We start from the raw sequence: 21,737 nt of genomic DNA, 5'->3' as shown, positions 1-21,737 counted from the left end.
ACTACATATGAGCCCAGCATGGACTACTAGCAGTCAATAGTGCAGATGATGACATAACAGGTCCTATTATAGGTTGCAGGCCTATAATTATTTTCTCTGAACTCCGGCTCATATCCAGAAACAACAGCCGCTTAAGAGAAGAGATCTCAGTGTTCATTAAAACTGCCAGGAATCCATCTCAACAAATGGCACCACTGACAATTTGTTTTTATTGTTTTTCAGACTGCTAGTCAGAGGAATACCAAAGCTTTCCTCAACAAACATTCATTTCACTGAGAAGCTTTCAGTATTTAACTTCTGGTTTTGTTTTGTTTCCTCCATTGGATCTTATTCTTGCTTAAAAATTATTTGAAGATCAGCATGTCCATGCCAAGCATGGTTTAAAATAGTCCAAATAGTTTAAAGAGTTTGGAAGACTAAAAAATAGTTCCTAAGAATTTTTAGTTTTAATGATAGCACTAATGGCACCTTTATTATTAAAATAATTTTGCTGTCTTGTCACTTTCCCTGTAGGGCCTATGGACAACAATATGTAGACAAAAGCAGCTACAATGTTGACCACTATGAAATGCAAGTCAAAAAATGCCTTTGGGATTATCAGTTATTCTGAACCTACAAGTGTGTGTGTGTGTGTGTGTGTGTGTGTGTGTGTGTGTGTGTGTGTGTGTGTGTGTGATGACGCGTGCATGATATGTGAAGCATCAGAAGACCTCCTGGTTGATTTGTGCTTATCTTTCTCACGAGCATGTGGACGCTAGACTCGCACGTGCCAACGGCCATATTTTGATATGAATGCGAGTCAGCTCTGATAATTAGGAGATTAAAAAATCATGCAATGAATAATGGACAGACTATGAAATGTGCATAACTTTTAAAAGGTTTGGGGGCACGCACCTGGTCTGGGTCGCACGCCCTAAACACATGGCAAGCCATTTCGCACTCCGGGTCGTCCGGCTGACTGCGGATGAGGTAGGCGAAGTAGGCGAGGTCATGGCTGTTGTGGATGAAGCGCGAAATGAAGTGCGCTTTGTGCTCAAATATAAAGACGGACGAGCTGTTGCTGTTAGCGGGCACGCAGCGGATTATAGGGGGACTGAGGGCGAGCTGGACCTGCCGAGCCTGAACCGGACCAGACTCGCTCTTCCTGCGGATTTCGGCCACCAGCCACGGGAGCATGGGCAGCGTGGTGCGCCGGTCCAGCGCGCTGCAGCCCACATACCACAGCGAGAAGCTCTTCTCCTTCCCTTTCCCTTTGTCCTCCGCTCCCTCCATCTCCACTCCTCAAGTCGACGAGGACAAAAAGAAACTCTACAGCCGGATCTCGACTGAGCAACCAATCACATGTAGTGTGTGTGTTTCTGCTCGTCCTGTCCCGCTGCTTGCTCCTCAGAAGTGTGCAAAATGTTAGACGACGGCCAACGCAGGAGAGTCCCGCATGGAGCTGGAGCAAACGAGTTGCACTTTTTCCACCCTTAAAGAAATAAGTCATTTCTGGTTTTCTGCAGACCTCTCGAATTATTTTCATGCCTGAAAAACGCATCCATTATGAAGGACTGCAGTAGGAGCTGTATTAAACTGTTAAGTTAGCGCACTGAAACGTGGCGACTGAAGCGTGTGTAAACAACACAAACACTCTGAAGTCTCCTCCAGGCTCCTGCTCCTGTTAAGACATCTACAGCTCAGACACACGGCGCTGTCAGCTCGTATACTACAGTATAGACACTCTTCTCTTGTAGTCACTACTTTAGTTTGTTATTCTTTAGTGTACTGGGCGTCGATTTCTCTTTTTTTTTTTTTGCACTGCTATTGACAGCTCCTGCAGCAGCGCAGCGTCGTCCTCATCTGCCAGGCTGCAGCTCCAGGAGGCGTGGCTCTGACGGGGGAGTAGGCGGTACCCATCCACACGGCTCAGTAACAGGGCCACGTCCCAAATCACACTCTATCCTACAATCACACTCTTTGTCGAACTTAATACAGGACTATTTAGTACGGTAGTTATGCTGTTTTAAACGAGACTGAGGGCAAAAGGCGTTACAGATGTGCACATTCTCACTTCTTGCATATTGTTGACCTTTCATTTATGTAAAATAAAATCCTAACCCCCCCCCCAAATGATCAATAACCAGATTAACCATTTATAATAAATATTATCACATTTATCATAATATTAAACAGCTACAAAGCGAGCTTTTAGTACACAGTAACTTAAAAACAAAGCCAAATGACGTGTTGTGTGAGGCGTGGCCATAAAAGGGGTAGTCTGAGGGGCGGAGTCACGACCAAACAGGGCAACCTACCAGAATGGACATTTTAAATTGATAATGTAAATATGACCTTAATAATACTGCCACATAAGTGCACTATATTCATTTATAATTCATAATTCATTCATACCACTCGTTTTTTTCACCCATCTGCATTGATTATGCAATTATTCAACTTGCTAATTTCTAATAACTTTCAAATGTGGAAAAATTGAGGATTTTATATGCCAAAAACAAATAAATTAGATTATTAATATTAATATTAATATTAATATTAATAATAATCTAGACAAAATAGATTAATTTTCAATTTCAAAACAAGTTATTATTTTTTTTAGCTCTTATCCTTTACAGAGACACGATTAAGTGGTTATAAAAGAATAAACAATTTATTTTTTAAATAAAAATAAAATTAATACATGTAAAAATAAACAAATATTTATTCACAATTTTTTGTTTTGTTTTAATATCTATTTTATTTTATTTTTCTTTTTTCCAGTTTTCATGTCCTGTCTTCCTTGTCCTCTCAGTTATGTGTCTCTATAGGCACTTTGCTTTTTGATGTAAAGAGTTTTGTTTCTCTGTTCACCACCTTTGTTACCTGGCTTCATAATTACAAGGGGGAAATTGCACCAGATATAAATTACTTCATCACCACAGTTAAAAGTTAATACAATCAGGATCGAGTTCTCTATAAACTGCATTTTTAGGTAAACTGAGTGATATTTGATGCCGTCCTCTACCTTCCTCTAGCCCTCTCTAAAGCGCCTCCCTCCAAAAACAGGGAAAGCATAAGGAAGAAATGTAAGAGGAGAGCATCGGCAGTTTTGCTCCACTTAAGAACACACTGAATTTGCAGTATTAGCAAGGTGTGCAACAGCTTGAATCAAAAGTATACACCCACAGCAGCACCTGTGTAGATTAAATACGAGCAAATTACTTGCACAGCTAAATCCCAGCAAACATCTAAGAATATACAGTATATACACTATATAGCCAAAAATTTTAGGACACCCCTTGAAATCATTGAATTCAGGAATTCACGATCTAATTCTTCCCAAAGGTGTTCTATCAGGTTGAGGACCCTGTGCAGTCCATGCAAGTCCAAACTCTCTCATCTATGTCTTTATAGACCTTGCTTTGTGCACTGGTGTACAGTCATGTTGGAACAGGAAGTGGTCATTCCCAAACTGTTCAAACGAAGTTGGGAGCAAGAAATTGTCCAAAATGTCTTGGTATGCTGAAGCATTAAGAGTTCCTTTCACTGGAACTAAGGGGCCGAGCCCAACCCCTGAAAAACAACACCTGAATTCAATGATTTAAAGGGGTGTCTCAAAACTTTTGACAATATAGTGTATATATTTTTTTTTTATCAAGATAAGTAATTAGCTAGCTACTTATATTGCCTTCATAACAACCATTCTATATAAGAACAGTGGTTTTAGAATTTTATATTAATCCTATCTGGAGAAAGCTACTTTAGTTTAGTACAATTTAAGTTGCATGGAGTAAACACTTGTTTTTAACCGTGGAAACCTACGGTCTTTCCTGTTATGCTATTTTCAGGTGTATAATTTATCCTTTTAAGCAGATATGTGTAAAGCCCTTGTCATTATAGTTTGCTCCTGAACTTTGAAGGTCAGCCTTCTCTTCAGTTGTTTTGATTACCTAGGATTACCCCATCTCCTTCTTCATCAAGCCAGTACTTTGCTTTCTTTTCATTTTTAAGCCTTCTTTAGTACAGGTTGCCTGTGCATGTGAGAATTAACAAGACATTACCTGGTTACTATAGCTGGACTGTGTTTAAAAAAAAGCTTCAAGCTGATGAACAAAGGATCCAATCACACATGACACAATTCTTATTTTATCATGTTATTGTAAACCTTACTATTATTTTATTTTTGTAAATCCGTGTGTGTAGTAGGTATAGATTTTCAATGTATATGTATATTTTTTGTAGGTGTTAGTTGTTTTTCCCCATGCTATAGTTCCCATTGAAAAGCCCAAGCAACACAACTGGCATAGATTATAATTGTAATTATTAATCATTAATAATAATACAAGAGATTTGTAATTAAGTCACAACTATATTATTTAGCACAAGTCATTCAGATTTTGTTGATCTATCTCTGGTTAAAAATCGAACTGGTAGTGGTGTCCCTGTGTGCAACACCAGTTAGTTTTCAAGTATGATCAATTTGCATGATGGAGAAAGTCCATTCAACATATATTTTTATCATTCACAGAGGTGACATGGTGGTGCACTGGGTAGTTGCCACCTCACAACTACGGGGTTCCCAGTTCAATCATGAGCTCTGGTGACAGTCTGTTCTGTGTTCTGCATGATTTATCCTCGTCCTCCACGTTTCTCACAAAAACACACCAGCAGGTGGAATTGTTGTCGAAAGTGAATGTTTATAAGCATGGAGCCATGATCCCCTCCAGGGTATATTCCCACCACATGTCAGGATTTCCCAGAATATGTTCTGAATCCACATTTACTCAGACCAGGATAAAAAAGTTCCTGAAGATGAAAGACTGGATATATCAGCTGTGGTCAAACCAGATCAATAATGGACAAAATTATGCTCTTTAAAAAATTATTCTCCAAAAAGTATGCAAAATAGTAAATTATCAGTAACATTTATATGCTGGATGATCACTGGAACTTAATATTAACAGAATAGAGCTGTATAGGTGTCGTGACAGGAGATAATTAGTTATCTATTAATCTATACTGTTCCTCTGTTGTGCTGGCACAAGCAGATAAAATGAAAAGCATGTTGTCATGGACAATACAATCAGTCAAATAAAACACATGGCCATGGCAGAAAATGTTAATATTTGTTTTGCACTGAGCTTGTTGACTGTATTGCATAACAGGAAATATACATTGTTGTGAAATATACATTGACAAATAAGACTTTGTTCTTTTCATCCAAAATGTTTAATGATCAAAAGCACAAAATTCATTAAAAAAAAATGACATGAACATGCATAAAAGCATACTTAGCTCAGAATGCTGCTGCTGCTCGGCTTGTAACAAGATGCCATGGATGTAAGCTCTTTTACTCCCAGAAATAGATAAAATATGCAAGACATGTAACCCCATCGAAGCCACCCTGTGGCTGTGTGGCTTAACACACTGCAGGAGTTCCCTTTTCATGTGCACTCTTTGGGTAGGACGACATCAAGTTATATAAACACAACTAATTATTATTTGGGTTTTAACATCTTATTCATTTGCCCCAGGAGTAAATCAGAGTGATGGCATCAACAAACAACACAGGAGAACAGGAAAGATACTTCAGTTACAAAAAGTCTTGGCTTATTTCAAGCCTAAGTTAATCTAAATGAATAAGTACTACAAATTATTCCACGACCACAGTGAAGCCAAAAGCAATAGAGCTTATATTTTTGTAACTCTGACTTAAATATTTTAAAACGACACATAAGATGAAAGGGTGTATCAGGGTCCAATCAACTAAATGTAAAGATCAGTTTAGTTTAAACAAATTTAAGTGCACCATAGAAATAAACCTATTTGTTTATTTTTTCATTTTTACTATAAATTAGTAATTACTACATCAAATCAGCTTTTATGTAACATTTCCTTTTCAACCTGAATTTACATGGCTTCATCTCTACATTTTAACCCTGTTTTGTAAAGTTTAATTAAATAAATAATATTACAAATGCAAGCAAAGATCTGTGTTCAAACTTTATTCAGTGTTTATAGCAAATCATGTTTGAAAGCACAGTCAAAATGAAATGAGTTTCAGGGCAAGTACAGCACAGAATTACCCCACTATGGGTTAGATTGAATAGCAAACACACATATTAAAAGAGTTTAAATGTAAACAGTAAGTAAATACTGAAAGGCTACAGACCGGAATAGGAATGGTGAACATTTGGAGCTGAACTCTTACACAGTTTCCAAAACAGAAGCAATTTCTTTGAACTGTCTGTAGAAGTTCTGTTTAAAATAAAGGGAAGGGGGGGGGGGGACATGACTTACTTTAGTCTGTTTACATCAATTCAAATGACATGAAATAATGAAATTAATTTGAGCAAACCTGGAATTGAAGAACTGTCATCTCAAAGGACTTGTAGGAAATCTCTCCAGACGTGTCTGCAATTTTCATCAGGACTGAGATGTATGGGGAGTTGAGCGAGCGACATGTGTCAGAGCTCACAGCCATCCCCAGCTTCCACTGGATATCTACCAGCTACAAATAAACAGCTTTTCTTACACACACTTGCTTTTACCACAAGACAACATATTTTCCTACTCTACAGATTACAATGTTAGCAGGTAGCAGAACCCACTACTTAACATTTTCACTTTGGACCAGTAATATCTAAATTCACACCAGACCTTAGTCTAAACAGGATTCAGGATGCAACCTTTGGATTTAATGATTGACTCAAAATGCTCAATTGACTCAAAATGTAGGAGTGAGTGTAGCTAAAGGAGTGCAAACACTAGAGAGTGTTTGCACACTATAGCAACAAGAGACTAAGGATATGTATGTTCTTAATAAGCCCAAGTAAATTCTTCATAAATCTCTTTCTTAAAATTATTCATTAATTATTCCAATGGTATAATGAATGTTATTACATACTCTTTCATATTACAGTATAAGCAATTGCAAGTCTTTATTTCCATAGAAGTGACCTACTTTCAGATCCTAGATTATATAATGTTAATCAATAAAGTAAAACATTAGGTGCTTCAAGGTCTCACAAAATCCTAATGTGCCTAGGAATAATTTGAAAACTCCTGACATAGGGACTATTATGTGTATTATTATGTGATTTAAGCAGAGGCGTACCTGTCCAGTGCTGGCCACAGCCTGCACCTCCTGGTGCGCTTGTACAAGAGAGCTGTGTTCAGTCCACAGCTGGTGCATGACTTGCAAAGCCGATTTGGACCATATAGAACTACTCTCTCCTAATTTAGTGACCAGACCATCAGCAGTGAGCTTAGACTTCGCAGCTAATCTACAAAAATACCAGAACAAAAAATCTTTATATCTCTATGCATATCATAGAGACCAATAATCTGTTACAAGCAGAAAAAAGACTAGTTAAATAACTAGTGTTGAAAAACCTATACACAGATCAGGCATAACATTATGAGCACTGACAGGAAGTGAATAACACTGATGATCAACTCCTCATCATGGCAAGTGTGAGTGATTCAACAGGCAGTAAGTGAACATTTTGTCCTCAAAGTTGATGTGTTAGAAGCAGGAAAAATGGGCAAGCGTAAGGATTTGAGCGAGTTTGACAAGGGCCAAATTGTGATGTCTAGATGACTGGATCAGAGCATCTCCAAAACTGCAGCTCTTGTGGGGTGTTCCCGGTCTGCAGTGGTCAGTATCAATAAAATGCATCCTTTAAGTCCTGTAGTTAGCAACTTACAGGCCTTAAGGGATCTGCTGCTAACATCTTGGTGCCAGATACCACAGCACACCTTCAGGGATCTAGTGGAGTCCATGCCTCGATGGGTTTGGGCTGTTTTGGCAGCAAAAGGGGGACCAACACAATATTAGGCTGTGTATAATATCATTATGAAAGTCTGTCTTACAAATTTCAAGGAACCCAAAGATTATGATCTACTTACTGGCAAAATCATCAGCAGGTTTATTTTCACACTGTGTGCATTTTATGCCTGATACCTCTAACACCTTATCGTTTGAATGTAGTTGATGGCATACAAATAACAAAGACTACAGATATACTTTACCTAAAATTAAATGACAACAGCCTAACAATATCCTGAACAGCTGTCCAGTCAAGGTTTATCCCAGCTCTTTGAAATTTCTGTTGAATAAACAGATATTAACATAAATATTGACCATACTGCAAAAACAGTGCAAAATGAAGATGTTCCAGTTGTGCCAAAAGTACCTGGTAGTTTTCAACCACATCTACTGCACTATGATGTCCTTCAAGATGAAGCAGTATCTCATGACACTGAGACAATAAAAATGAGGTCAGAATTGTAGACTTATATAATAAATATACAATATACTGCCAAAGGTATGTTGAAACCTGATCATCACACCAATATGCAAACTTTCCACAAAATGTTGCCATAAAGATTTGAAATACAGGATGTCTGTATGGTGTAGCATTAGAAATTCCCTTCACTGGAACTAATCCTGTTCCAGCATGACAATGCTCCTGTGCACAATGCAAACATCATGACTGCTGGAGGTGTTGTGTAAGAATTCAAGTTTCCTGCACAGAACTCATCCTGAACATCTCATCCAAAATCTAGTAGAAAGCCTTCACAAAAGAGTGGAGGCTATCATAGCAGGAAATTGGGGATCAACTTCATATTAATGCCCATGAATTTGGAATGGGATGTGCAAAAACCAATCTGGTTGTGATTTCAGGCCTCCACATTATTTTCACAATATAATGCATGATTATACAAGAATAAATCTTACTCATTATACACTGATCAGGCATAACATTATGACCACAGACAGGTGAAGTGAATAACACTGATGATTATCTACTCATCATAGCACCTGTTAGTGGGTGGGATATATTAGGCAGCAGGTGACCATTTTGTCCTCAAAGTTGATTGGAAAAATGGACAAGCGTAACTTGAGCGAGTTTGACAAGGGCCAAATTGCAGGATGGCTAGACGACTAGATCAGAGCATCTCCAAAACTGCAGCTCTTGTGGGGTGTTCCCGGTCTGCAGTGGGCAGTATCTATCAAAAGTGGTCCAAGGAAGGAACAATGGTGAACTGGCAACAGGGTCATGGGTGGCCAAGGCTCATTGATGCATGTGGGGAGTGCAGGCTGGCCCGTGTGATCCGATCCAACAGACGAGCTACTGTTGCTCAAATTCTTGAAGAAGTTAATGCTGGTTCTGATAGAAAGGTGTCAGAATACACAGTACATGACGGGTCAGGGCTGTTTTCACAGCAAAGGGGGGACCAACACAATATTAGGCAGGCGGTCATAATCTTATGTCTGGTCAATGTACAAACTGAGCAAAAATACACAGAATATACTTAGTGCTTACAGTTCCTTCAAACACTTCTGATGGCAATTTCCCAATGTTCACAACTACAGCCTGGTCTGGAAAGGAATAATAATTTGAATTAACAGGTCATCAGGCCAAGATCAACTGTCCTAATGGTGCAATGTTTACCATATTTCATTCATGTTAAAAAATTACAGTAAGACACAAAGATTAATGACACTCATTTCACTAATAAATGTAATATAAAACTAAACTGAAGTGCAAATGTGGAAATAATAACACACTACTACAGCTATTTATTATAGCTAGTTGTAATTTATAAATTCCTTGACAATTGATACAATATATTGTCAAAAGTTTTGGGACACCCCTCCAAATCATTGAATTCAGTTTTTCAGGGGTTGGGCTCGGCCCCTTAGTTCCAGTGAAAGGAACTCTTAATGCTTCAGCATACCAAGACATTTTTCACAATATAGTGTATGTATGCCATAAACAGCAGACATTTTTTAACTTCCCCTTTATGTGATACAAAGAAGAGCAGGCGGAGAGACAAGGATGTCTAAAAATAACATAAAATCCTTAATGAAATGATGTTTAAACGCATGAAGAAGTTTTAAGCACAAACTCACCCGATGACATCTCCATCCTCAAGACGGTAGAGATCTAGCTACAGTAAGACCGGCATTCAACAACTCGCTTCACAATTGCAAAATTATAAAAGTCATATAGTTTCTAAAAATAAAGCGGCATTTTAGAAGGCATTTTGCCTGTTTACGGAGTAATATTTAAATAAAAAACCCAAATTCTTATGGTATTAGGTCTTCCTCGCTAATCTTACAGAAAACATGAGCTACTTCCGCATACGCCACTGTCTCTTCGCTGATTGGCTGAAGTTGTAGTTCCTTCGAAGGTTCCTGATTAATTTCATTAAAGCTCTGTAATGGAATGTAGCAGTGTTTCATAAACGCACCCAAATGATGGGATGGTACAGACATGTGCAAATGTACAATTGGGAGACTAGCTGTGCGGCGTGTTTTATATATAAAGAAGGGTTTAAAATTAAGTACAAAACCAACGTGTTTCTGGTCAGAAGCAGCGTGATAAGTAGCAGGAAGTTGGCCGCTCGCGCAGTGGAAGTATAAAATAAATAAACTACTGCAAACAAAAATCCTGCCTATTAAGCTGCATAAACACGGAAGTGCCAGATCATTCACGTTTATGTTTTACACAAGGTTTAGTAAGTCTACAGCGCCATCTACCGACAGAAAACAGTCTTTTCTGTTATTTCTCCTTTACATAAAAATCCACTAGAATGTGATGCACTGTAAAATGTGCATTTATGAGCTTTTAGATGTTGAATAATTAAACAAATTGAAAGCCATTCTGATTCTTAAATACTGGCCTAAGTGAAAATGAATGTGTTGAAATGTCACAAAACAGCCCAGTCACAAAAAAAACAATATTCCAGTATAATGCAAAAGGTCAGAAAATATTTATTATTGCTTGTTAAATGATATAATGAAAATACACCGACTAGGCATAACATTATGACCACCTGCCTAATATTGGGCTGATCTCCCTTTTGCTGTCCAAACAGCCCTGACCCGTCATGCACTGTGTATTCTGACACTTTTCTATCAGAACCAGCATTAATTTCTTCAGCAATTTGATCAACAGTAGCTCGTCTGTTGGATCAGATCACATGGGCCAGCCTTCACTCCCCACGTGCATCAGTGAGCCTTGGCCGCCCATGACCCTGTCACCGGTTCACCACTGTTCCTTCCTTGGAGCACTTTTGATAGACACTGACCACTGCAGACCGGGAACACCCCACAAGAGCTGCAGTTTTGGAGATGCTCTGATCCAGTCGTCTAGCCATCACAATTTGGTCCTTGTCAAACTCGCTCAAATATATATATATATATATAAAACACTGATTATCTCCTCATCATGGCACCTGTTAGTGCGTGGGATATATTAGGCAGCAGCAGCTATATATATATATATATATATATATATATATATATATATATATATATATATATATATACCAAATAATAGTTTATGTTTCTATCTAGTACAGAGTATAAGAGTATGTCCGGTGTAAGACACACTGTGGGTGTTATGTCCTGGTGAATTGTTTATTTGCATAATGGGCGTGGTTACTGCAATTATATACGAGTCATCTACAGGTAAAGTTTTATTATAATCAAGCGCGAGAGCATTGCACAGTGAAGTGTGGTTATAGTAAACGGAGATGGATCTCCCTATGGATTATGAATCTACTGAAAGTGGCTCTTCCAACGAAAAGCCGAGGTAAGGCTTGTATTTTATTATTATTTGATGCTTTATTTGAGCTTTCCTGTTATTATAGGTTTCCTGAGCGGTAAGAGTCAGTATCACCTATGTGTCAGGTGATCATCGGGGGCAAACGCTCTATTGTCGCCCCTTTCAGCGATTTTTATTGTGATATAAAAAGGATGATAATTGAGTTGTTTATTATCATTTTCAGGACGTCCTGTTGTTTTTTTCATAAACTAACTGAATGTTCTGTGCTTTTTTTTTTTGTTTGTACATAAAAATGTACAATTTTACTTTTGGTGTATTTGCTATCCCTAGTTTGAAGTAGATTTAAGTCTTTAATGGTGAATAGGAGAGGGTGAAGGTGCAGTTGTTTAATTGTGAGTCTTTTTTTTGTGATACTTTTTCTTTTTCTGTTTCTCCTTTTTGCACTACTTCTCTTTTTTGTGACAATCCTTCCCCGTCTTTGTTATTTCTACTTCAGTTTTGGCCTGTTAAATAAAATAAATGATAATAATAGTTTTTTCTTTTCAAGGTTTGACTAAACAATAGGTGTCAAATACATGGTACCCCTGATTTTTCTTATCTGTAGAACAGACAAGTATGGATTTCAATATTCTGAAGATTTTAACTATGAAGCCTATGAAGAAATGATGTCTGAGTATTTACCGGTGCTGGCCAGAAGATCAGAAAAGTGGTCCAGGCTTTTAAAAGAGAACACTAAAGTGGATAAGAATCTGAAAGGTGGGCTTGGCACACCCTCACACTGAGCTCTATTGTATTGTCACACAGTTTTATTTACCACTTATACATGTTATCTCTTTTTATTGAGTCTTTGCATGTTTATTATTGGCAGTGAAGAGGTATGTGAGGAAAGGTGTCCCCAGCAAACACCGTACTCTGATCTGGATGGCTGCCAGTGGAGCCCAGCAGCATCTGCAGACAAACTGTGGTTATTACCACTCTCTCCTGAAGGCTCCTCATGATCCCATGCTGGAAGAGGCAATACGCACTGGTCAGTCTAATTCAGATATGAAACGTTTGTTGTGATCAGAGTCGTTTTATTTGATGGCAGCACTGACATGGTCATGTCACCTGCCAGACTTACACAGAACCTTTCCAGACAACATTCAGTTCCACGAATCCTCCCAGCCTTGTTTATTGAAGGCTCTGTACAATGTTCTTTTGGCATACGGACACCACAACAAGGATGTTGGATACTGTCAGGTACAATACTAATACTCTAATGCATTTTTAGATTTATTACCCTTATATCTTCCTTATTCTTGTTTAATTTATTTAGCTGCATTTAAAAAAGTATTTACATCATGCTTAATAGTAGCTTCTAGTCATGTGTTCAGCTAGCTGACAACTTAAACAATATTTGCTCGGTCAATAATTTGGCTAAACTTGCTCCTCTGCAAATGTTTATAGTGTCAATTCAATGTTTTTTCCTGTTTTCAAGGGAATGAACTTTATCGCAGGATACCTCCTTATCATAACAAAAGATGAAGAAAAGTCCTTCTGGTTAATGGATGCTTTGCTGGGAAGAATCTTACCAGGTCAGTCAATGTTTTTATCCTTTAAACCAATAAAGGAACTATTAAAAGCACACAAAAGTGTTTTTTAACCTAATTCAATTTTATATAGAAAATAAGACATTTCTACCCAATACTCAATTTAAGAGCAAATGGCAGCTGTCTGTAAAACATTCATATGATCTAAATTATGTTTTCATTAAGCTATAAACATTTTAGATCTTATTAAACATTTTCTTGGTTGTTTTGTGGCATTGGTAAAATCAGCAACGAAGCAACAGGGAGAAAACTCTCTGTCCATAGTGTATAAGTGTTTTTTTTTTTTTTGCAGGATTCTGTTTTGTTGATTCTGATGTGGAATAACTGGCAACCTAATTATAGTGACTACTGCAATGGAGGGGTGATTGATCTCATGCTGGTTCATATCCACAATTGTTATTCATAGCTTTACTTATAAATAACTTTTTTATAGCTTTATATTTATTTATAGCTTAACAATACACTAGCCAGACATTTCTGGGAAGCTGGAAGGAATCTGCATAAACTTAGAACATCATACATCCTCACTGAGGCAAAACCTTGTTAAAAGTTAAACCCTAGTTTTGCCCTTGGTCTTAGGTAGTGCTGTCTACTTTTTTAGCACTGGATACATAAAAAGCAATTTGCATTTTTGTGATAGTCACATATCTTCAAGAGGAATCTGAGGCACTTCCCTGTTTATTTTGAGCTATGTTGGTAACAAAATTCTCACCATAGGCTTTTGAGTTCTACACCATATTTACCTTTGACAAGGAACTGAGGAAGGGGATTCAAGACACTAAGCACTTAACTCCTTTATCTTCTTGTTAACTTTGCACTGTCAAAGGAGTGTGTGTTGATGTACACTGGGTGAAGGTAGTGTTTGACATTGCTAATCTCACTGCATTTGACTGCTGTTTTTAACAGACACATGGCCTATTGTTTGTGGTAGCATGTAGCAGCTCACAACTGACAAATTGACATGAATGGCTGTATGTAAGACACCGTAGCACCTCAGACAGACCAAACAACCAGTGTGTTGACAGTTTCATTCTGGCTAAAGAGACCAAGGTTACACTTGTTCTTAAAGCTGCTGATACTTCCTACATGCTCCTTACCATTCAGATCAGGGTCTAGCCCCTGGGTATACTAGTATGTCTAGCATGTCAGATACTTCTGATTGTGCATGCTCCAGTTACATTCCAGCTGTATGGAAGCAAGTGGAAAGTTTCTCACTATGGTGGACATGAAGGAAGTTAGATGGAACATTGGTGTATATGTTGTGAAGAGTTCATGTTCTCCTCTGTATGGCATGGGTTTCATCTGTCCTTCCAAATACATGCCAGGAGGTGGACTGGCTACTATACATTGCCCATAGGTGTGTGTGTGTGTGTGTGTGTAAATGTGTGATCCATCCAGAGTGTATTCCACTCTTACACCAAGGGTAAACAGGATAGGTCATGTTCCACTGCAACCCACACCAAGATGTTTAAATTCCTGAACAAGGTTTTTTGAACACTATTTGGGTCTCTTTTCTGGGTTTACCCTAAATATGCTCACCGATTTCTGGTTGGCACTGTTCTGTGTAGAGCGCATATGCTAGTCAGAAAGAAATGTACCTATACCTTTGAAATGTACCTTTTATGCAAAAATAATGATCCAGTACTGACTGGGTGCTGAGTAATTTGTGTAATTTGCCATTTAAAAAAGAGGAGATTTTTTGCTGACTACGTATCACTTTCCACATGAGTCGATGAATTACAGATGTTACTGGTCAATATACAGTATCATTGTTGGGGTTCAGAGTTTAAACATGCCACACTATGGCAGAATCCAGCATTCATACATGATAAGGTGCAACATGTTTGAGAAACATGCAGGATGAGAATGTGCTGAGCCTTGCCCTTTAACCAGGGATCTCAAATGTTATAAGGAAGTGTCTGCCAGCTGGTGAACCACTGACCAACTGTTTGTGCTTTGGGGAGCACCATAAAGTGGCTTGGATGTCTAAACTCTTGTTAGCCCATTAGTTAAATAACTTGATTACAGGGGCATACAAGAACACAAGAAAGACTTTTTTTATAAAAGAAAGTCAATCGATGCCTTCTTGTAATTAAAGGCCATTCAGCATGCTCCATGGCTAGCATCTTGGAAGCATAAATAGGAGTGTCACATGCAGATGAATGTGAAGTGGTGACATGGCCCACAACATATTTTATAATCAGTAGTGTCTGGAATTCAAGTTATTTTCCTTCTCAATCAAAAGCATAAAGGTATAAACACTTTGAACAACTGTCATCCTAAATAAAGTATCAACACTATCAAGTTCTATCTGTTTTAGTCTGGTGAGGTGCCCCCAGCAGTGCATCTCAAATAGACCTAATTTGCCCTGTCCTTGAAAACGTCCTCAGGGATTCATGACATTTACAGTTAAAGGGTTGTCTGGCTATGAAACATTTGAAAATTCTAGTGATGAATTAATGAAAATGGCCTGACAGTCTGAAATGTAAATATGAATAAAGAAATAGTAATAAAGAAGGTTATACATGTGACCATGTATCTGGTTCAAGATTCAAGATTCAAGAAGCTTTTATTTTCATTTCAACCACATATAGCTGGCGCTGTACATAGTGAAATGAAACAACGTTTCTCCAGGACCTGGTGCTACATAAACATACAACAACAAGTTCAACACAAAACAACAAACAACACCACAGAGCTAGGACAGACGTTTGTCTTAGCCACGTAAAGTGCACAGTGTGCAGCTAGGTGCAAACAGAGCATAGACAAGACAGTGCAAAAAGACAATAAATACAATAAAGACAACACAAAAGAACACAGGACACTTAGCGCAGAAAAGAAATAAAAGAACATGTACTGGAATGTAAGTGAAATAAAATAGATAAAGATGTAAAAAATAAAAAAAAAAGTATTGTGCAAAAATACACAGCAGCGGTTGAGGTAGTGCAAATAGAATAAACATAAATATAACTATAGCAGCGGATGACAGGTAGAGGTAGTGCAGTAAGTAATGAACAGTATAAATTATGTGTGTGTGTGTGTGCGTCCACACAGTCAAGAGAGAGTGTGTGTATGTGTGTGAGAGAGACAGAGAGTTAATATACAGTTCAGTCCTGAGTGAGAGTGTGTGTGTGTGTGTGTGAGAGAGTGTAGAACAGTTCAGTCCTGAGTGAGAGTGTGTGTGAGAGTGTAGAACAGTTCAGTCCCGGGTGTTGAGGAGCCTGATGGCTTGAGGAATGGCTGATGGCTTGGTCCATCCTGGAAATAGAGAAAAGTAATATTTCTTAAATATGGACATATAAGCTTAACAATAAAAATAACATTATATTTTTTCCATTATAATGTTTGTTGTCTGATCCATAATAACCCAAATATTTCAATACTAGTCAATAGTCTTTCTATTCTTTTCTCAGTACAGGAAAATGTGTTGAGATTTTTTGTTAGTGGTAATTGCACACATGTTCAAAACAAGATAATATTCCTCTAAGATTAAACACAAATGCAAAATACTCTTATCTGTAACTCAGATTACTATACACCGGACATGCTGGGGCTAAAGACAGACCAGGAAGTTCTTGGAGAGCTTGTGAAGACTAAGATGCCTGCAGTGTGGCAAGCCATGACTCGACATAATGTGACGTGGGGCCTGGTGATCTCAAAGTGGTTTATTTGCCTTTACATTGATGTCCTTCCCATGGAGGTGAGAAAAGATTTATAGCTATACTTTGAACTGTCAAGTTAGCAGGAGGTAAATATTCCTTTAAAATTGAAAGAGGTTTTGTTTCTAAAATAAACCTAAATACCTATGGACATATCTTGTGGTATATCTTGGCAGACAGTGCTCCGAATATGGGATTGCCTGTTCTACGAGGGCTCTAAGATCCTGTTCCGTGTGGCCCTCACACTGATTTGTCATAATCAGAAACTTATCCTGAAGGCACAACATTTTTCAGACATCTGTCAGTGTTTCAAGCAGATCACACATGGGAAATTTGTGGAGAATTGTCATGCATTCATGCAGGTACCAACCAAAATCATCCTAAAACCAATCTAACATTTAAATTGATATCATGTTTAACTCACTTAATGTTACAAGCCACCTTCTCCTTGGCTGTCCATTAAAAATTCTCACACATAACTGTGTGTTGATATTTGTGGCCCTTCCTCACTTCAGAATATCTTTACGGAGCCTGGGAGTCTGTCCGTGGCAACAGTCACTAAACTCAGAGAAACATGTCGAGAACGGATACAAGCTCAGGATTCTGCATGATAGTGGCGATCACAATATTCTATATCCACTCCACAAGTAACAATGCAAATGTGGACGCCGTGCTGGACAGAATTCAGCATGAGAATACTCACAGTTCATTAAACCTTTTTTTTTTTCCTTTTCTTAAAATTATGTTTGTTTTAAAAGCTTATTTAAGAATGTACTTCTTGGAATGAACAATTACTACCACTATGATTTTATGTTTATATCCAGTTACATATATATGTATCCGCCCCCCTTGACTTGTTTAGGATAAAATGTGAAATCAAGGGGAATGCATACTTATGCAACACACTGTATGTGACAAAAATGTGACACTTTTCTCCCTTTTATTTGTCATTGCATTTACAAATGTGCATATTTGCTACTGTTGTACAACACCTGATAGATATGGATTGCAACAAATCATCCTCATTCAAAACATATTATTCCAAAGCATTTCACACTAAGGCCAATTTGCACATAAAAACACCAGAAACACATCAGCAGGAGCAGATAACATATTCATATGTTCAGTGCACTGTAAGAGTTTATTATAACAACACTCAATCTCTCCTCTCTAGCATTAAATGCAGTTTAATCTTACACACAGAATGAAGATCACACAGTTCATATCAAAAAGTCACATTCACAGTATGTAACATGATGTGAGTGAGACTCGGTGCAATATTAATATATAATAAATTCTCATATACCAGTTGAGTGGCCACTGATTTCTTGCATTCCAAAGCATGCTGGATGAGGGAAGCAGTCTTAATGTTTAACACTACACGGTCTACAGTTTGCTAATAATCTTAGCTATGTGTTGTGATTATTAGAAACTTGTTGCAAATGAACTTTCTTTGTTTAGCCAACTACCATGTCAAATACTTCTATACTTATCAAAAAGAAAAAAGAACTCAAACGAACTCCTCCATGCTACAAATATAGTCTTGTAAAGTTTTATAAATAACGATAGTTAATAATGATAGAAAGAAAAAGTACTCCAGTTTACTTTTGCGTGAAACACCTATATGTGGAGGATAATGGTGTCTGAGAGGTATTGAAGGTTTCAGTGCAGCAAATGCAAATATCAGTTGTGTATAACTGCGCCTCACACTTCAGCTTCTTCTCAATGGGGATATGGTGCGAGTTACTCAAGGCTATCTGCGCAATTTCACACTGTTACAATACCTTTTAAAAAAGAAAACAAGCATACAGACCAAATACAAGGCAAAATTACCAATTCTGTCTCAGTTCTGAATTCAGCAACACTGCACCCTTACCATCTTGAATCAGGTAAAGGGGCAGGAGAAGTATTAAGTACCTTTTAAAGGTGATGGGAAAAAAATTAATTTATAGCAGCTGTTTTCCCTAAGAAATGCTCCTACTTGTAAAACTGAGCTAAATTTTTGTCATGTACAGAACTTAGGCCCTCACTGGGGTATAGTTTCAGTTAACTCTATCCTTTCATAATACACAACATGAAGGGAATTTGTCAGTTTTAGCGCTTGCCTGTGCGTTATCTGAGATCTAGGCCTTTCAGTAATGCTATATTATCACCCACTCCAAAAAGAATGCCCAAAGTGGCACAAGATTAAATAATGTTCAACTATTTTCCAGTTATTATACAACTTAAAATCTAGAAGTTAAAGGATCACCTCAGGCAATGGGCATAATGGCAGCATTAGAATAGCAGAGGAGAGGGCAGGGGAGGGCAGGGCAGGTAAAAACGTGTGGCTTTAATGTAATGGAATCCAATAATCAGCAATGGCTGCATATTCTGGCTGGAAAGCTTAGGTGAGCAGGTTTAAATTGTCTGGTAGCCAGCATGGCTTCTCTTCCTGCCAATCAGGTAGGCCAAGAGCACAATTAACACAAGACCTGCAAGAGCAGCACCCACAGCGATAGGGATCAGCATGTCACCTTTATCCAGCTCACAGTTCTCAGCTGAGTAGGAAGAAATAAAAAGAGAGTTTAAAAGGCACACATAGTCTAAGTCATGTAATCAAAGTGTTATTGTATAAGTGAGCACAAATGGGGATAAACAACTTAAAAAATAAAAAGAATTTTAAAATAAGGGTACCTGCTCCAAACTCATTTCCGCTGACACCAAAAGGCTGCACCTGTAGATGGAACGTATTCAAGGAGAAATTCTGCCCAACGGTCAAAGTCATCTCTTGACGGCACATGTAAGAGTAGCCCAAAGTTCCCTGAAGGTAGCCTAGACTACTGTTACTAACGATCAAGGGCTCTGAGAAGAGAGAAAGACCAATACATTTAAATGATTCAAACTTAAATAAACCAAAATACATTCCTTCATCTAATAGTAACTTACTAGCCATGTCTGGCAAGGTGATTGACAATTCCAGTCCACCAAGGTGATACTTCTTAGTTGTAGAATTCTGGAGGGGAACAATAAGAGTGCTTAGAGAAGTACTGTAGCTGGCAGGTAAGGATGTGGGGTAACTAATGAGGAGAGAAAGAGTTGGGGAATGAACTGACCAAAAAGAAGTGGAAAGTCAGGGTTATGTTCTCTTCTATCAGTTTGAGCGTTGAAGTGTCAGCCTCGCAAGTTCCAGAGGCAGTAGTTAAATTTGGTTGCAGGTTTATGACATCCTGAACAGCCTTCATAAACAAGAAGATTTGGAGTATAACAGTTAACACACTGGGTACATAACATGCAAAATGAGAAAAATCATCCATCAGTTATTCAGAGTAACTGCTTATTCACAAGGCCAACAACATTTCCTGACATTTCATAACATAACCTGGACTAAAGAACAGCATAATAACCAGAAAAACAGCCCTGCTGCTAATCTTCACATTGTGCAGTCAAGTTATGTGTCAGCCAGTCAGTGTGATTACACAACAGAGTTATTCACACCAAAACAGAAATAAAACAAAAGCAAGTTCACACGCTGCACCTGCTTCAGGTGTTTTCTTTTTTTGCTTTCCTGGCGTGTTTTCAAGCAGAACAAAAATGCACCCTGAGAACTTTGCTCCAGGGAAATTGTGCACTATTCTGTGTCAGTGCAGGGTGAATACCTTGCCCTGTGAGCGAGAGGTGTAAGTTATGTTGAGCTGCAGTCCCATTCGGGCTAACAAGCATGCGGTGCCATTGCTGGTGACGTTGTAGGACCCTCTCTCAGGGACGCTGGGAGGTGAAGAGGGAGTCGGAGCAGAAGTGGTGGACGTCACATCGCTGGACAAACTCGGGCATAATGTTACAGCTGTAACGACACAATCGTTCATCGTTCAATCAATTTCTTTACAATAATGTGTACATACTTATAGAAGCTTCTTCTACTGCATAGACCTGAGGGTGTTCAGTCAAGTAATGGACTTGCTTGGTTAATGTAAGACATAGTAAAGGAGAGTTTCTTTTAAGGCACATAGAAATGCTCTAGTATATATAGAAAATGGCTGAAATGGGGCAACAGGAGAAGGGATATTGCTTTTATCACATTAATAATCAACAATAATCAAAAAAAAAAAGATAATAGTTAGAATTAATAGTCAGGTTTTATTAATAGCAGCAATATAAAGGGTGTTATTGTTGTTGGTATATGAAAATGAAAGTAAATCTGCAAACAGGATATGAATATTATACGAGATTTGTCGGTCTGTCGTTTTTTCTCGCATCTAAAACACATAATAAAAAAAAAACACATTACATTTAAAAGAAATTAATTAATTTTAACTACAGTGATCAATGTTATTATATACTCTACCCAGCAGCAGGAGGACAGGTCCAGAAGGCAGGTGGTGTTTTCGGGTGTGAGGTTTCATGTTTCCAGTGGAGTGACTCGCGTAAATCTAAACACACCGGGCCAAGACACAAGGCAACTATATCCACCTAGTATCACCACTCTGACTAACTCACACACGTTTACTAATAATAATGCAATGAATTCTGCAGCTTACACCCCTCTATAGAAGTTTTCCCTCATTAGTTTCTTTCTTCTAGCTCTTCTAACCGCACGAGTCCTGCTTGTTTTTGTCTCGTGCCCAAGCCGCTTGTCTCCTAAACGCACCAGGAAGAAAAAAAAATACAGTCATGTGATTGACTGTACCACATGGGTCGTATCCCAAATACAGAATCACGAGGTATATAGTTCACTACACAGGGCGTAGAATTTCCAGACATATCTAGTGCGCGAGTATAGTGAGTAGAGAACCTTTAGACACGCACCGAGCGCATGCGCAAATTTACACGCAATCTTTTAACTTGGCGAAACAAAATAGGTTAATAACAATCAGCCTTTTTTCCAACTGATTTTCCAATTCGGGATTTATTCTGTAGATTTTAACAAGACACGATTTAAACGGCAG

At 38.1% G+C, this 21,737-nt stretch overlaps 4 protein-coding genes across 8 annotated transcripts in view; 1 reads left to right on the top strand and 3 right to left on the bottom strand.

Moving 5' to 3' along the window:
* The window catches only part of tbc1d4 (TBC1 domain family, member 4), a 28,805-nt gene extending 26,950 nt beyond the window's left edge, over window positions 1-1,855 (bottom strand). For 3 of the 4 annotated variants that reach the window (XM_058391560.1, XM_058391562.1, XM_058391563.1), the window contains exon 1: window positions 895-1,854. In XM_058391560.1, coding sequence (XP_058247543.1) covers window positions 895-1,272 — 378 coding nt within the window. In that variant the 5' untranslated portion in view covers window positions 1,273-1,854. Of the gene's footprint in view, window positions 1-894 lie in introns of all 4 variants that reach the window. The other variant, XM_058391559.1, reaches the window with a different exon arrangement.
* Window positions 1,856-5,972: 4,117 nt separating this feature from the next.
* commd6 (COMM domain containing 6) lies at window positions 5,973-10,403 on the bottom strand. Of its 2 annotated transcripts, XM_058390999.1 has the most exons (7): window positions 9,905-10,403; window positions 9,315-9,370; window positions 8,181-8,246; window positions 8,017-8,093; window positions 7,100-7,268; window positions 6,341-6,493; window positions 5,973-6,240 (listed from the first exon to the last, which is right to left on the bottom strand). In XM_058390999.1, exons 1-7 carry the CDS (start codon window positions 9,918-9,920, stop codon window positions 6,190-6,192), a joined length of 588 nt encoding a protein of 195 aa, XP_058246982.1. In that variant the 5' UTR covers window positions 9,921-10,403; the 3' UTR covers window positions 5,973-6,189. The 2 variants fall into 2 exon arrangements, with proteins under 2 accessions (XP_058246982.1, XP_058246983.1); XM_058391000.1 differs by lacking the exon at window positions 9,315-9,370 and having other exon boundaries at window positions 9,905-10,387.
* Window positions 10,404-11,489: 1,086 nt separating this feature from the next.
* On the top strand, window positions 11,490-17,596 carry grtp1b (growth hormone regulated TBC protein 1b). The gene is made up of 8 exons (XM_058393382.1): window positions 11,490-11,591; window positions 12,169-12,320; window positions 12,433-12,591; window positions 12,679-12,803; window positions 13,042-13,138; window positions 16,681-16,853; window positions 16,989-17,174; window positions 17,328-17,596. The coding sequence occupies exons 1-8, from the start codon at window positions 11,533-11,535 to the stop codon at window positions 17,421-17,423; spliced, it is 1,047 nt and encodes a 348-aa protein (XP_058249365.1). The 5' UTR covers window positions 11,490-11,532; the 3' UTR covers window positions 17,424-17,596.
* Window positions 17,597-17,983: 387 nt separating this feature from the next.
* lamp1b (lysosomal associated membrane protein 1b) lies at window positions 17,984-21,451 on the bottom strand. The gene is made up of 6 exons (XM_058393383.1): window positions 21,137-21,451; window positions 20,451-20,635; window positions 19,908-20,030; window positions 19,741-19,807; window positions 19,489-19,656; window positions 17,984-19,352 (listed from the first exon to the last, which is right to left on the bottom strand). Exons 1-6 carry the CDS (start codon window positions 21,192-21,194, stop codon window positions 19,213-19,215), a joined length of 741 nt encoding a protein of 246 aa, XP_058249366.1. The 5' UTR covers window positions 21,195-21,451; the 3' UTR covers window positions 17,984-19,212.
* Window positions 21,452-21,737: the final 286 nt, after the last annotated feature.

The sequence above is a fragment of the Hemibagrus wyckioides genome, linkage group LG06 (assembly GCF_019097595.1).
Source record: "Hemibagrus wyckioides isolate EC202008001 linkage group LG06, SWU_Hwy_1.0, whole genome shotgun sequence".
Classification (NCBI taxonomy): domain Eukaryota; kingdom Metazoa; phylum Chordata; class Actinopteri; order Siluriformes; family Bagridae; genus Hemibagrus; species Hemibagrus wyckioides.
Note: the sequence above shows the minus strand (reverse complement) of the source record. Positions and strands in the feature narration are given on the sequence as shown.